The sequence below is a fragment of the Odontesthes bonariensis genome, chromosome 18, assembly GCF_027942865.1.
Source record: "Odontesthes bonariensis isolate fOdoBon6 chromosome 18, fOdoBon6.hap1, whole genome shotgun sequence".
NCBI classification, from domain to species: Eukaryota; Metazoa; Chordata; class Actinopteri; order Atheriniformes; family Atherinopsidae; genus Odontesthes; species Odontesthes bonariensis.
The window spans coordinates 16,070,828-16,086,703 of record NC_134523.1 but is presented as its reverse complement, the minus strand read 5'-3'; the positions used below and the strand labels follow the sequence as shown (position 1 = coordinate 16,086,703).

At 39.1% G+C, this 15,876-nt stretch overlaps 1 protein-coding gene and 1 long non-coding RNA gene across 8 annotated transcripts in view; both read right to left on the bottom strand.

The window, feature by feature from the left end:
- Positions 1-10,473, bottom strand: part of LOC142368083 (myocyte-specific enhancer factor 2D homolog) — a 30,353-nt gene extending 19,880 nt beyond the window's left edge. For all 7 annotated transcript variants that reach the window (XM_075450136.1, XM_075450138.1, XM_075450140.1 and 4 more), the window contains exons 1-2: positions 10,273-10,473; positions 2,316-2,678 (exon numbers count right to left, since the gene is read on the bottom strand). In XM_075450136.1, the coding sequence (XP_075306251.1) occupies positions 2,316-2,369 (54 nt within the window). In that variant the 5' untranslated portion in view covers positions 2,370-2,678; positions 10,273-10,473. The remainder of the gene's footprint in view (positions 1-2,315; positions 2,679-10,272) is intronic.
- A 1,914-nt stretch (positions 10,474-12,387) lies between these two features.
- Positions 12,388-13,897, bottom strand: LOC142367960 (uncharacterized). Its single transcript, XR_012767217.1, has 4 exons — positions 13,527-13,897; positions 13,176-13,328; positions 12,926-13,018; positions 12,388-12,480 (listed from the first exon to the last, which is right to left on the bottom strand). It is a non-coding gene; the product is annotated as an uncharacterized LOC142367960 (long non-coding RNA).
- Positions 13,898-15,876: the final 1,979 nt, after the last annotated feature.

The following is a 15,876-nucleotide window of genomic DNA, read 5'->3' as shown; positions in this document are numbered from 1 at the left end:
CTTCGTGTGGTGAACACTTATGATGAGAAATGGGAAACAACAAATAGAGCTGAAAAGGCCTGAGACCTTTTAAAACAGCAATGATGGATATTTGAGTGGGACAATAATATGATCATTGAGCTTTTTCAAGACCATGTAAACTAACTGTGCGTCATTATCATTGGAACATCATTTCTTTTGTTAATCCATCGGTCAATTAGTTGACTGTTGTAGAAGGATGACTTAATTCTGAACTCTTCAACAAACATGGCTGAGATGTCCTTAAAGTGCTCATTAAAAGTCATTTCTACATTAAATTCAGGCACGCTGCTTCTGCTGAATGTTTATTACTCCTATTCAAACGACTATGAATAATGTGTGTAGGAATTGCTCATTTATCCATCGAATCTGTTTCCATTTTGTCATATTAAGGTCATGTCAATAAAGCAAGACGACAAGGAGTTAAAGCCCTTTTCAGATATAAGCTGCATAACATTAATGGCTGTATCGTTCTGTTAAAAAAAACAAAAAAAAACAGCATTCAGTGGTACATTGATGGCTTCAGACATGAACATATGTATGTCTTAAAGGAAAATGTTGGCAAAAACAGAATGTGAAAAGGAAACACACTGTGTTGTTTCATTTGTTCATAATCTGAGGAATAATCTGGGAAAAAAAACTAAAGTCTAAGAGAAGGAATATATTCCCAATCTGATTCAAGGCAATTACCAGAGAATAACAAAAGCTCTCAGATGATTAAATGACAGATAATCACTGTGAATCTAAATTCATCTGCATCAAGGTGCTCTCCTGTTTACTGGATGTTTAGCATCTTCACACTTTAAGTGGGACCTTTTAATAAAGATATGTCACAAAGCGAGTTATTAGCTCTTTTCACACATCAGCTGTGGCTTACTGGTGCGAAAAAGACGCATCATCGTTAACCCGCCACTCTTCCTTTTAGGTAATTAACACGTGCCGAAGAAAGCCGCACATCAATGCGTCCTTCCACATGTCGACCTGGCCTCACCGATTCAGCTGAGTGATGACAGCGTTGTTTGTTAACCTGGCGAGCTTCACGACGCTGGCTTAATGTGTGAAAGCACACAGCGATGCGGGCCCATTTCGCCTCCTACAGCGGATCAACTCTGACCCTTCATCCCAAATGCGTAACGCACCAGTCCCAGCTTGAAAAGGCACATGTGAAAAGGCCTACAGACTAAAGTCCATTTTACACTGGTCTAAAAAAACCCACAAACACCCACATGAAAGGGTTTCATTGGCATTCAGCCCTGCATCAAAAGACAAATATATCATTTTCACTGCAGATGCTGCAGTCAGGGCTACAAAGATGGGCACAGCTCACTTTTTCTTTACAGAGACAAATTGAGGCTGAGACTGACAGCAACGACCTGCAAACAGAAAGAGACGAGATCCATCAATTTTACCGTCTGTCGACAGCTGGGATCTCACTCCAAGTCTCTCTGTGTGGGGCTGACATCCACGGCTCCAGTAAAAATAATAAAACTAACTTAATTAGAAAAGGGAATTGTCAGAAACTGTAGCCTTAAACTGTTTATATAAAAAATATAAGTACAGAAATTCACCAACTGTTCCGTTGCACCACTCAAAATCCCAGGATGAATTACCCAACATCCCTTGCTGCTGTTCACACATGTATTTCACGGCTTAAGATTCTTTGTTGAAGATACATTCTCATAGCAGGAAATACCCCGAAAAGTGTAACCGCAGCTCATGGTGCAATATGCTTGCAACAAAAACTTTGTTTTACTAAATCTGAGTCGAACCTGAGTGCTGTTTTGTTCTTGTAAAACAGGTGAGAGCTCCACTGACTATAAGCTGAAGCTGTGCTCTTTGAATGTTGGTGACGATGACATGGATATCATTACTGAAAAACATACAGAAAAGAGCGTGAAGCTGCTCTTATCAGCACACACACTTGCAGGCGGTAAATGCGCCTGAACACTTGCTGCTCTATTGTCACATAATCTCATTTACTCATTTTCTGCACGTATTACAACTTTAGGTAGTTGGCTGAGAGAATGTTGCGGATATTTACGTTCTCTCATCCTACGCCACCTGAACATGTCCAGAAAATCTCAGGTCCATGTCTGAAAAAAAAAGCTTGCGATTTCCTTAAAATGATCCATCTCTATAATAAAAGCAAATCTGACTCTGTCCCCAGTGTCAGTCTCTGACGTTGCATAAAAATTACTCCCAAAGACATCGTGATTTGAATCTTTTAAGCAGATTAACCAAAGGAATAAACAGCACAACGATTAAAGAAAACCCTCTGTTGTATAATACTGACTCACCTGCTTGTTTCTTTCGTCCGTGATCCTTTGGATCTGAATCTTTTTCCTACCCATGATGCTTTGCAGTTGTGAAGACAAATGTTGGGAGTCAGTCAAGTGGAAAATGGCCTCTCTGAAGATGAGAGTGGAAGTGCAGTCCAAAAACACTCAGACACAGTCATGCATCCTGAGGACAGGGGCGCACACACATTTCTCTGTCCACGTGTGGTGAGGCAACGCGGTCGACTCTTTTCACTGAAGAGCAGCAGGAGTGAAGAGCAGAGATGTGTGATGTGGAGCAGTGGAAGAGGTCCTTAGTTCATCGTTACACAACGGCAACTCGTGTGACAAATTTCCCTGCAGTTCCAAGACGTCGCTCCTCTCCTGCGTGGCAGAAAGGTACAAAAACTTAACTCCAAATTTCACCTGTAAGAATAACTTCATCACAAGCTGGAAAAGGGGAATAATCGCTGTGTTTACAGGGATCATGCATTCATAAAGCTTAATTATCATTATCATATTCTTGTGTGAAAAACTGAAAATGATTGGACCATGTGACTAATTTTCAGACAAAACAACCTGAGGACAATGACAACGGTGCTGCTTGATCATGAGAGCAGGGATCACAAATTGAGTCTTTGGTTAAATTCCCCGACTGTGACCCAAGCTGTGGAGCAGTGGACCACAGTGGAGCATCACCTTCTCAACATGTCTTCTGCTTAAAAAGCACCGTTTGTCTTGGATTCTTTTTCTCTTCTTCTTCTTAACAATCAGGTACCCAGGAATGACTGGAGCTTCATTTGTGACACTAAAACATTTAAGTTCATCCTGTAGATCCTCAGAACTGGTACTATAATGTGATGAAGCCTTAGAAAGAAAGGTTGATGTGCTGCACACATATACATCCAGCTTACAGGGTTTGTTACAGTAAACAGAGCGGCGTCCAGTGTTTCAGAGTCCTCTTCAAAATTCTGCAGAGCCTGAAGGAGCAAACGGGAACATCAAGTCCAGGCTGCTTTACACCTTTTTCCTAATAGCTCAAAATCAATAACATTTTGTAAAGTTGGACTAAGCATTGTTACCAGGAAATATAAAAACTCATTTGTAGGCTTTACTGAACGACTACATAGCAGAAGGGCTCATCATCTTTGTGTGCACTCTGAATCAACGTTAGTATTCTTTATATTTACCACAATTTATAATTGCTTGTATGAAGGTCTGAAAACTAGAAATCATTATAGAACTGGTGAATAAAAGCATTGGAAAACTCTGCCGTAGTTCTAATATACCAGAAATAGCATCAACTTGTCATTAAAACTAGGTGCAAGGCTGATTGTTTTGTATTTAATATGTCTTGTTTGCTGCATTAAATCAAGCGGAGAGGAAGAGTTACTGTCAGCTAATTAGTCAAAATTCACACGTGAGAAATTGGTTTCGACTAAACAAGGAATTGTTTTTGTGTATTTTATTTATTTCAATTAAAAACAGCAATATAACCAACGGTTGATCATTAAAACAGAAAATTGACATGCACAGTCAGATGAGAATCTACGTGCACCAACATCTTCTTCCGCTCTGATTGTAAAGTTAATATAGGTACAAATCTTAGATATTTAAGTGTTCAGGTTCTTATGTTTAAAATTGATCTCATTACGGCGTGAAAGAATGACTTCACGACTGTTATTTCACATGGAGGCACAGGGAAACTGTCCTTGATGGTGCGGGACTGAAAGGAGGAAGGAAGAAACAAAATATGTAAAAGAGGTAGCATGCAAACCAGTAAAACACAGCTCCGACTGCAACAAGACCAACCAACTACTGCGGCAGCAACTGAAACAACTTTAAACTACAAACACCTGCAAACAAACACATGACAATTAGAAACGAATACAGAAAGCAAACCAACCACTGAAACTAAAGCAACAATTCCTACAAAACAGAGCAACTAAAGCAACCACCGGGGCTTACAGAGACAACCGACATATGCACCTACAACCAAACTTATGTCTTATAAAATTTAGGATTACAGAATACAATAAAAAAGGTTTTTGTGATTTTCTGGAATGAAAAATATAAGAACTAATTAAATTCACAATATATTCATCACTTTTAAACAACCTCTAAACACTGAAACGGGTTACAGGACCCCCTACCTGTGTTCTTAAGCTTTTCATTATTCAAATCTTTTTATGATATTTACACACACACGTATTGTTTTGTGTACTGTGTGTGCATGTATTGCCTTGTCCAGAACTCTTGAACACTCTTTTCTTGGAAAACAGATCTCAAAATATTTACCATGTCCAGTTTAAATGAAAAAAAAAATAAATCCAGCTGATAGTCAAATGCCAAAAAAGAAGTTTAGTGTTTTTCAAACTTAAGGTGTACAACTTCTAGGCCGATAAAGGGTTAGCATCGCCCTCTCATCAGTGTTCAAAATCTTTAAGTTATTCCAGATGACAGACTGCATACCTGCCTTTTACAACAGTTGCTGCTTGTCATAGACCGTTTGCCACAGGCTGTAAAAAGTGGTCGGACGCAGCCACAATGATGCCACCCACTGGTTTTTGGATTCACATCTTGCATTGTCCATCTTGGTCTTCTGAAACTGAACTCAGAAATGAGTTGTAGAGTTAACTGAGAACTGCAGAAGGTTAGGGCTCCCACTGGATAGGGGTTGTCAATCCCAATGTAGCCCACCCCCGAACCCTAAAGCCTACTCCACTTTACTTTATTTAACTCCAAGTGGCTCCATAACTCAAACATGGACATCGTGCTTCATTAAATAAGATGTGAAACAGGCAATGAGGACCATCCACTGTCAGGAAAATGTTTATTAAGATCAGAAATCAGTCATATTTTCCATCGATGTCGAAACAAACTGACTTCTTATTTAGACCACTGTTTGACCACTGCTGGCTATTAAACAGAATGCAGGTTTAAGTCATCTCTGTATTGGCCTTACTTTATAGAAGAGAGGTTATGCACATGTTTTTTTTTTTTAACAAAGTCTCAGTGCTGGTAATGAGACTTGGATGAGAGCTATGGCACACAAAGTTTAAACATCTGAGAATGACTTCTGATAACTCATGCTGTTGTAGAGAGAACACTGTTGAATTACAATTTCTTATTTCATGGGATTTTGAACAAAGGAAAGCATTCGAGTGCTGATATCGCTGTCGATTACCATAGTAACAGGCAAAGCATCAAAGCACACATGTCCGTTCCTGGAAAAAAAAGTCTCCAAATCAGTTTTTCCTCCAACCGAAAACTTCTCAACAAGTCACCTATGAAACCCATTCATCCACATGAGCTCAGCAGCCGTGTGGCATTTTTCTTACATTTTCCCTCCAGTCTTAACCCTCCCTGTCCCTGCTTTCCTGTGGGTTTGTTGTCAGGCCAGACGGAAAAAATGAAAGCTCCACTGGATGTGGCCTCCACAGCCCACGTTTCAGCTCATGTCCAGCTTGAGAATTAATCAGCAAAAAAAAAAAAAAAAAAAAAAAAAAAAGGCACATGAAGTTTTCATCAAACGGTGGCTGGGATGAATCTGAGGCTGCACGTGTAAATTAATGTCCGACATATTGATCTAATCAAAGTTCAGGCTGGTTTTCTTTTAACTTTCTTCAGCAGAGTTTGCATTATTAATCCCACCTGTGCAGACCACAGACTTCTCTGCTTCCAACTACAATTTTCTCCAGAGATGATTCACTGGATCCGCATCATCACCAACACGAATCTCACTGAAGGGATCAGGTGTCAGCTATATTTCACCATAACATACATTTACTCAGTGACTGCAGCACAGTTTTTAGCTCCCAGCCACTCCTGTACACACGATGACTCAGAAGCAGCATGGTTACACTCATTTGTACCCTACATGCCAATCACTGATCCCCGGGACAACCCTACACACTATTACACCAGGAAGGGTTGAAATTAGACTTATCTACAGGCTGTAGTGGACCTCCATTTCTCATAAGTATGACTTGCTGAGAATATGATAAGTTTATTATTTCTGGCTGGGCCACAGCACTCAGCCCTATACGGCCGGAGAGAACATGTCCAGCTGCTGTGCAGACTGGTGAACTGGATCCACTGCTACTGATTTAATCTGCTGACTGGTGCTCTTGTGAGTTTTAGAATCTACACGAGAGACACTTCAGTGGGTAAAGGTGCGTTTCTAAAACTTATTTTGGAGCTGTGTTCTCTGTTGAAGCCCTGCAGAATATTTGGATGTCGCAACTGGCTCAGGTTTCAAGGCGAGTGAAGAAGCTTCTGTGGGGATCGTGTTACCATGAAGGGCTTTAACTACAGCTAAAATGGAGCTGATTAATCGGTCAACAGAAAATGAACTTAATTCATAAGAAATCAGCGCATCAGTTTTCTGGTTTGGTTCTCTTTGTCACACTGATCAGTAAATAAAGAAAAGCTTTGGTTTAGACTAAACTAGACAACGACAATTTGGTTTTCCACAATGGATTTTTTTATTTTATTTCATACATCAAATAATAAATTCTGTCACAAATTAAATATCTGGCACTTTTCTAAAGATCGATGTGACATCTTTAAATGTCATTCTTTGTTCAAATATCAAAGATATTTCACTTGCAGCAACCAAAACAATAAAATTCCCACTTTTCTCAAGCTGGATGAAATAAAGTTCTTTATTTCTGGATTTATACCTTTTGTTATTGTTGGAAATGACCGTATATTGACTGATTCATAACTACAGTAGCAACATTTTAAGCTATTGTTACTGACACAGCTGGAAATCTGTGCTCTTAGTAAAGTATTTCTATTCTATCTATGTCATGCTAAAAAATTCCTTGTAATCTCCATTATTGAACATTAGATGGAGACTTTTAAAAGCAGATTTGTAATTAATCAAATAGCCATTAACCCTGTGATTGTTCTCCATACGTACAGTAATGCTTGTGGTCTGCGGGTTGAGCTGTGCTGAAGTGGATCCTCTCATATGTGTGCTGACAGCAGCACACATTATTCTCAGATTGTTCTCTGACTGTAGGGTGCAGTCACTAAACAATTACCACAACTCGTAAAAATATCCCACTGCTGGAGGGGGAAATCATTTTAAAAAAGTGTCTTCCCTCCTGACTGCTCCGTTTGCCACTGACGGGCAACAATATTATCTTTGTCTAGTTGTGAACTGACTAGAATGGGGCTACACTGCAAGATTTCTGCCTGGCCTCCCCCTCAACTGGACAGCCCTCTGCATGGCTGCCCCCTCATTACTGTAATTGACACGTCAGCGCCCCCCCCCCTCAAGGCGCTGATGGCTCAATTAAGAGCTGGCTGGAGGACTGATTGGACACCAAGATAACGAGGTCGCTGCTCGGCGAACACGGAGCCCTGCGTCCAGCCAAACCAACCTCGCACAGTAGCATACACGAAACCCAGGAGGCAGAAAAGAAATGGTTAATAAGTCAACTGATCCATATGTGGTAAGATAAGAGTATACATATAAACGTATACATTTTGGTAGGACTTAAGGAGGGAGCACTCAATCTCTGCAGAAAATGAGACGGGGACATAAAATTCCGATCATCTTTCGGGTTATGCATCTCCTAAATATTCTTCTGAGGAGAAAAGGCGCAGTGAAGCTTGGGGTAGGCATCCGTCTGTTTTGGAGTAGTGTAATTAGTGGCACTGACCTTTTGCAGATTATGCACTAGCCTATGAAATGTACCACAGCCCTGAGACAAATGGTCAGTGCTGTGAGGTTCGCCCGTCCGGAGCTCTCAGACCAGGGTTTGAGACAAACCGTAACGTCTTCATGTCCACATGGAGAACGTTGATTCGTACAAAAATGATCCTGTAAATTTGCATCATGCTGACAAGAAAAAGCAGCCAACTCCATTGTTGCTTATCAATATGCTGACTATTTGTGCCTGTATTGAATAGGAAAATAGAGAAGAAACTGTCAATGAAATTTTGCATATAACTTATTCAAATATCTATCTAAAATCCAAAGGTATTCAGATTACTAACATACATGACAACGAAAAGAAGCAAATCCTCACATTTGTGAAGCTAATGCAAGTGTTTGGCATCTTTGCTTTGGAAATATCAGTGTTCAGAATCATCTGTCAACCTTCTCTTCAGTTAATAAACAAATATTTCAAGAGCTACGTGCCAATTAAGAAAAATCCGATTGTTCTTTGAACCAGTGACCTTACAAGACTCCCAATTGGAAGAAGATGTGTTTCAGATCAATAACTGTAAACATGTAGCTTTAAATATTGAAAATATTAAATACGAATAAAACAGACCATGTCAAAGCATAATACGCCAGTTAAAATACCCTATTTTCCTGTCTCAGTCTTCATTTAATTGATTCTCCATGGGTTTTTCTATTAAATTAGGACTTTAAAAAATTTTCAATAAATTACCAGAGAAAAACACAACTTGTGACGTTAATTAAGTAACTTGCTGAACTATTTTTAATAAAAAATTTACCAACTGCTGAGACTGAATGGGAACAAATAAATGCAGTTGAATGAAAGCTCTTTAATCCACACCAAAGCCAAAATGCTCCCTCTTAAGGTACTTTTTATATCTATACCCTTCTAGGTACCTTGTTTTTTTCAAAAGAAAAACCACACACAAATGAGCATCTCTTATGCCATTTATATATGATTCATTCAATGTGCCTATTTTCAATCATATCAATCCGTGCGCCTGAGTGATCAAATATCCTGACATAAGGGACTAAAGTCCAAATGATGCCAACATCTTAGATCCCAAGACCTGAATGTCATCTTGACCAATTTTTGCTGCTGAATACTTTCTTGGAAACCATTGCCAGCACCAATCATTCTATCATCGCTGTTTAAAGCATTCAATAACAGAGTTTTTCACTCTCACACAGTGCAATATACAGACTGGTGGTGAAGTCCATGCTGTTGATCTCTGGGGCTGCACAAGCTACAGATGGTGAGATGAATCCATCTGCAGGGACGCCTCACAGCAGTGGATTCTAGCCCAGCAGCTTTGGTATCTACCCTGGGAGGGCAGAGGAAAATCATACCTGCACAGGCCAGCCACTTATTTCATACAGTCCCCCATAATCAGTGCCCGATTTTGTCTAAGACTCCAGGTGCACCGTTAGACAACAGTTAGCCCTACAGTAAATAAGGCCATGCAAATGTCAATATCACCTTGACCCCAACAGCTTGTTTAATACTGAAGTGCATTTCCCTCTATAACCCAAGCTACTTCAAAATCTCTTCACACACTTGAAGCAGAAGCAGGGCATTATAATTCCCCCCTGGCTATTTTTTTTTAATTTTTATTTTTTATAAAAGTGAGTCTCTATGGGCTTGTTTGAACAGCTTCGAACAACAGCTCTCTTATAAATGCAGCAAGTCTGTTTTCTCCTTAACGTTATTAAAGTAATGACCATGTCAGATCTGGTATGTGGAGCCCACATGAGGTTAAAATGACATTTTCTTTAAGCAAAGTGGGATCAGGGCTCCTGGTTGTATCCTACACGCAGAATGACAGATGGAGTCTGGAGAATGAGCAGGCCCACTGACGGCAGACAGGTACCCTTCATGATCTAATCTGACATGTTGGAGGCTAATTCAGTCAGATTGCGTGTCCTGATTTAAACTAATTAAATACACTGTTTCTAGACGACGTAACCGGGGTCGATTTATAGTGCAAAAGAGGAGCTAATGGTATTGTACACAGGCCTTTTCACAATTTTCTAGTTACGAGTCCGACCGACAGCCATTACCTTCCTTACTCTCCCCCGTGTAACTCGGTAAGACGAACTGGAGTACGCACTACTTTTAATCACATTATGAATATCCAGTCTGAAAATGTGGACTGTGTACGTATATATTATTAACCACAAGAATGTTGCTTATTACTTTGTAATATTTAAATAATAAAGCGAGTCTGCACCCGTGAGGAAAAAAGACGCAGGAAGGAAATGTATCACTCCACTTACCCTCAAATATTGCTGATAAACACCGAAATTAGGCCTGCCACCACCCGCTCCAGAGGTGTCCTGTGTTAATCAAGAAGCTGTAATTAAATGCGTTGAATCGGCGTCTCTATTTACATAAATCCGCGGCATTTTATTCCACTTAATGTTGATGTAACTATACTGTCCACCCGGGCGACACAGCGTACCCAGTGTACGATCGACGTCATTGACTTTAGCCCATGATTGACCCATTGGCAATCCAATAAGAAGCTGACATGCAGTCATTTTGTCCAATCACAGACCAGAAACGCCTGAGGGGGCAGGACTGCGAGAGAGGACATGACGGAGGTGACGGCCATGTTCTGCAATAGTGTTTGTATCCATCCGCCTCAGTATTTACCTTTTGCATGATTTTGCATGTGGGGAAAATGTCACTTTTGCCCCGCTGTACCCTGCCTGCTTTCCATAAGAGAAGCCACTAGGCCGTTTGTTTTTCTCGACTGTAACCACCACACTACTGTCAGCGACAAATAATCCCATGTGAAGGCACTTGAGGGTTTGCTGAGAGGGAAATGTTGAGTATGGAGAGATATTTATGTCTGAACTGTTCTCTTAGACCGCTATGCCTCCATAATACTAATCTTTTTATTTTGCAGCCTGTCACGATGTATACATTTGCATATGCAGAACACGTTAAATTACCGATTAATAGTCTATAAAAGTGTGTTAAATAAATTGCAGTTAATTTATACACTAAATTATACTCGTTTTATGGAAATAAATTAAACGTGAAATACAGCTTAATATCCTTTTATTGTCATGCGAAAGTGTACTTTGACAATACATACCCTCAGTCCAATTTACGTTTTTTCTACATGCTCATGGTGTCATGTCCATGGGGTCTATAAGGATGTGAATATCATGAGCCAACAGCCCCATGGCACCGATTTGTAAAAAGGCCCCTATACCCTCATACAGATGCATAAAACTAGGTGATACAAAGGCAGATGTATACAGCCTTATCATGAGATGTACGAAATTTCTAGGGCATTGTTTCGTTTGTAAATCTCATAATTGCGAAATTTAAGTCTTTAATCAATCATATGCATATGCAAACGCTGTTTGCACTACAAGTTATTGGAGATGGCAATGAAAATAACTGCAAGGATGCAGTACAAAGTTGAGACTTTTCTGCTGAGTTTAGAAAAGGAAATGTGTGTAATTGGTGGCCTCCGCTCTGAGTCAACCTCAACAAAATCTACTGTATGTAAGAAAGCAGCTGAGGCTATTAATTGTGCAAGTTCAGAACAAAAAAAAATGGATATGTCCTACCACAAAAGCGTAAAAAATGCTCTCAAACAATCCAAGAGCAGTGACCACTTCGCACAACTAAAGCCATAAGTGTTATCCAAAGCTGACAAAAATGATGCATGATAACATTTAGTAAACAACCAATTCTTTACAGTTCAGTTTGAGAACGTGTGAAGTCTGTGTGGGTCGGTGAGAGAAAAGCCTGCTTTGAGGAATTGGTTGTTTTGTTTTATGTAAAATTTTGTCTTGCCTTATTTTTCATTTCCAATTCTCAATATCAGGCTCAACTTCCTCTTAGAAATCTCTGTATGTGTAGTCTGAAGTATACATGATGTCAGCGGTCCAAAGGACCAAAGGAGGCTCAATTTTGGTGATGAACTACATATGGATCACTGGCCAGGTTGCTGCTACACTGTAAACCCGGATAAGTTGATTGTACTTAAACCATTTGTGTCAAGTGATTGCCTCAAATGGTTTAAGTTATTGACAGTAGAGAAACTTAATCTGTTTAAGTATAGTCAACTTAAATGTAAAATAGTTTTTTAAAGTTACATACACTTAAATGGTTTAAGTAATCACAATAGAAAAGTACAGTGGAGTCTACTTAAAAGTACAATGGTCAAAACTTAATATTATAAGTCAAATACACTTAGAATTCTAGTTTTATTAAATCTATGACTATATAAAATTTTTAAATATTATATATGGAATAATAAATTCCAATTAAATTATTCTTTTGTCAATGACCACACAATGCAGTACATTTTATTTATTTTATTTAAACACACATCAAAGCAACAAATATGTATTAACAATGATGCTGTGCGAAATAGTTGTGGCGATGCTGGGCTTGCAGCGCTGGTGTCCTCATAGCAGAGGATTCCCACAGTAATGTCCAGAGTCTCCCTCATTAAGATTCTATAGTGCAAGAAACAAGACAAAAGGAGAATATTCAGGTTAACAGCAATTTGTCTGCAATCAGCTGTGTGGTCTTCATAAATATTATGATTTTCATAATTCACAGTGGATTTATTTTAGATAATGTTGTTTAAACAAGCTATTAGAGGCATTTTTTGTGTGTTCATGTATAGGTGTCTGTTGTGGTGTAGATCCCATGTTTTGACAATAGGTGGTATATTGGACAATGTGATATGTGATAGAGAAATAGAGAATAGAGAAAGGTTTAATTACTCTTCAAGTGTGCTGCTGACCAGGGAGAAGCACACAGTTTTTTTAGTATTAGTGGCCTAATTTGAGCCTTTTAGTTTATTCTCCATTCAAGTTTTTATTGGGATAAGTGTGTGTAGATCATTAAAGGCAATATTAGAAATACACAAATCACTAATCAAAACACTTTACTCACCGAACTGCTCTTAAAGAACATAGACGCATCATCCCCAAGAATCACTGGCAGTCCTCTCAGGACAAGGCATCTGATGGCTGTTGGCTCAGTGCTCTGCAAAGAGATATAACACAAGAAATATATCTTATATCAGTTCATTTGTTCATATAGAGAAATACCACAAGGGGAGGTGGGAGAAGTATTAGTTTTTGTAATATGTATGAACTAACCATCAATATCATTAGAAGAAAAAACAGAAATATCAACCCACCGTTGTCTGTTGTAACAGGTCAGCTAACTGCTTGCCTATCTGACTTGTCTTCCTCTTGAAGATTTCCATCAAGCTTGGACACAAACCATCAAGAACACCAAATAACTCTTCTTTAAGATTCCTACCAACAACCTTGTTAAACTCCAAGTACACCTGAAAAATATGAAAATGAAATTTTGACATTCAGGCAAAGTTACTTATAACACAGGGTTCAAGAAATTCACAGTTGCAATTGTCCAACGCTCAAAATTTACCTAAGCCATCCTCAAATTTACACACATTCAAATGTACACATTTCAAACTAACAATGTTCCAGCAGTTTCTAAAACTAGAACAGAGAAAACAACTTACCTCATTCAGACAGAAATTATATACTCTTGACGGCAGGCAAATGTCCTTTAAAAGCGTCCAAACTTGCTTAAAACAGAAAAATGCAGGCCTGTATTGTCCAAGGAACAAGCAAAGTGCAAAGACCTTAAATTGCTCTGTATAAATTAGAAAATGGAGCAACTTTCTCTGTAGCCGTCAACGGACAAGCACAGACTTGTCTTGAGTTTTGAGCCAATCACAACAGGGCAGCATGTGGTGTGAGGTAAAACTTGATAGTTTAAGTTTGTTAAACTTACAAAAATGAGTACACCTATTGACTGTCTCATACACTCTTCATATACTCATACTGTTTAAGTAATGCAATAAAACTAACCTTTAAAAGTGGTATTCACTCAAACTGTTTGCATAGAATGAACTTTCGGGTTAACAGTGTACATGATTTTAAACAACCACACTGTGTTCGATGTGCCATTTAACAATATTGACAACAGCATTGTCCTCCAAACCTACCCTGATATCAGTGAAAAAAATCAATAAAGTTTTTACTTGATATCAGGGCTCTCAAGTTTTCAAGTTTGCTTGGAGTGAGATTTGGGCGGGGCAGGGGCCGGGCCATGTGCGTGGGGGGGTTTCTTTCGGTTTTTTTGGGGGGGGAGTCCCTTGCAGCATCCCATCGCCATAAACTAGCTACTTAAAGAACAAAGAAATTGTTTTATTTATACCAAAATCACAAATCTTCACTTTTACACTAAATTCTGCTATATTTTAAAATAAATTGTTTTAGGTATGCAAAGTCTTAACAAACAAAAAAACAGACAAATTAAATTAAGAAAAACAAACATAACCCCAAATGGGCCCCTTGAGCAGTCCCTCTCTGTATGTGTTTGTTTATGAGTGTTGTAAGTGTTTGTGGCAGATTTTGATGCTTGATGACTGATATTGGGGGCTCCCATTTAAAGCACTGTGGCTCAATGTCAGCCATTTTCACAGTCATGATGGATGACAGAGTTCCATTCAGAGCCAACGTGTTCCTGGTCTTGGTTTTATTGAGCCCCACCATGGAAAAAACCCTCTCTGCATCAGCATTTCAGTGTGGCAGAACTAATACCAGTTTGGCAATTGTAGATAGCCTTATTGGGAATCTGTTTATACCAGTCACCTTTGAAAAAAATTAACCACGGAAGCCTAATTACACTCCTACATATTTTTCATTTTTCATTAAGTTGCTCATGTCAAAGGGTGCTGAATATTTAGGTCTACTACTCCAACGAACACTTTAATCGGCAGGTATTGGTCTTTTACAAGGAGTAGGAAAACTATAGTAACTAATAAAAGATTCAAATAAATGAAGATATGACCTGCTGATGATCCTGACGGTTCTCTTCCACCTCCAGCTCGTCTACAACTTCTGCACGCATTCAGAGCATAATAGGTTATGTCCGCTGTGCATTCATGGGACGCGTGCTTGCAGCTGAAAGCTATTTCAGACCTCACCCGGCAACAAGAAATTCTGTTTTCTGATTGGCTGAGAAATTCTATTTTGTGATTTGCCGATGGGTTGCTAAATCAAGACAGCTGTACCAGAGCTATAGTTCTGAGCTGTACGAGCGCACAGTAACCTGCCATTGACTCGTTTATAGTATCGGCCATTAGAATTTCTGTGCGACGAAGTTGATCATTTCTCAGCGTGAGAAATGGCATGTGTGGCGTGTGAGCATGTGAACTTGTTGAAATGCGTGTGTCTCACGCTCATTGCGTGAGACTTGAGAGCCCTGCTTGATATCATCTACTCCTTTATTGTGATGCTAAAGATAAGCCAACATGCTAACAACTGGAGGAAATTACATTTTGCTAATGTATGATGTAGTTTTACTGTTACTATGAGATATTTTTACTGCTAAATTCTCTCAATTTCCCGGCCAATCAGCAGTGAAGCCAAAACCTTGATTTTTGGTCCCATACAAGGTATCCATATTCTTCCTTTATGGACCCAGTTTGGAATGTTTTTTATGCATGCTTGCTGGACTGAAAGAGACACAAAAAGACCATTAATGACATGAATATCCTTTGATTCACCTTGTCGTTGTGCATCTTGGTAGTAATTTTCAGTCTCTGCATCTGCCTTTGTGTTCACATTCAGTTTTTTTTTTTTATATATATAATTTTGCATCTCTTGAGATCTTTTGTTGTTGGTTTTCATCTCTCTGGTTATTTCTGTTAACTTTTTTGTTAATTCAAGGGTATTTGTTGATGTATTTCTTCATATCCGTAATTTTTTTCTTTGAGCTGGTTTAATTCACAAACAAGAAATGTTAGCCATCTTCCAACAGAAGCTCTACACCAGGAGTTCCCTAATTTACTTCGTAGGCCT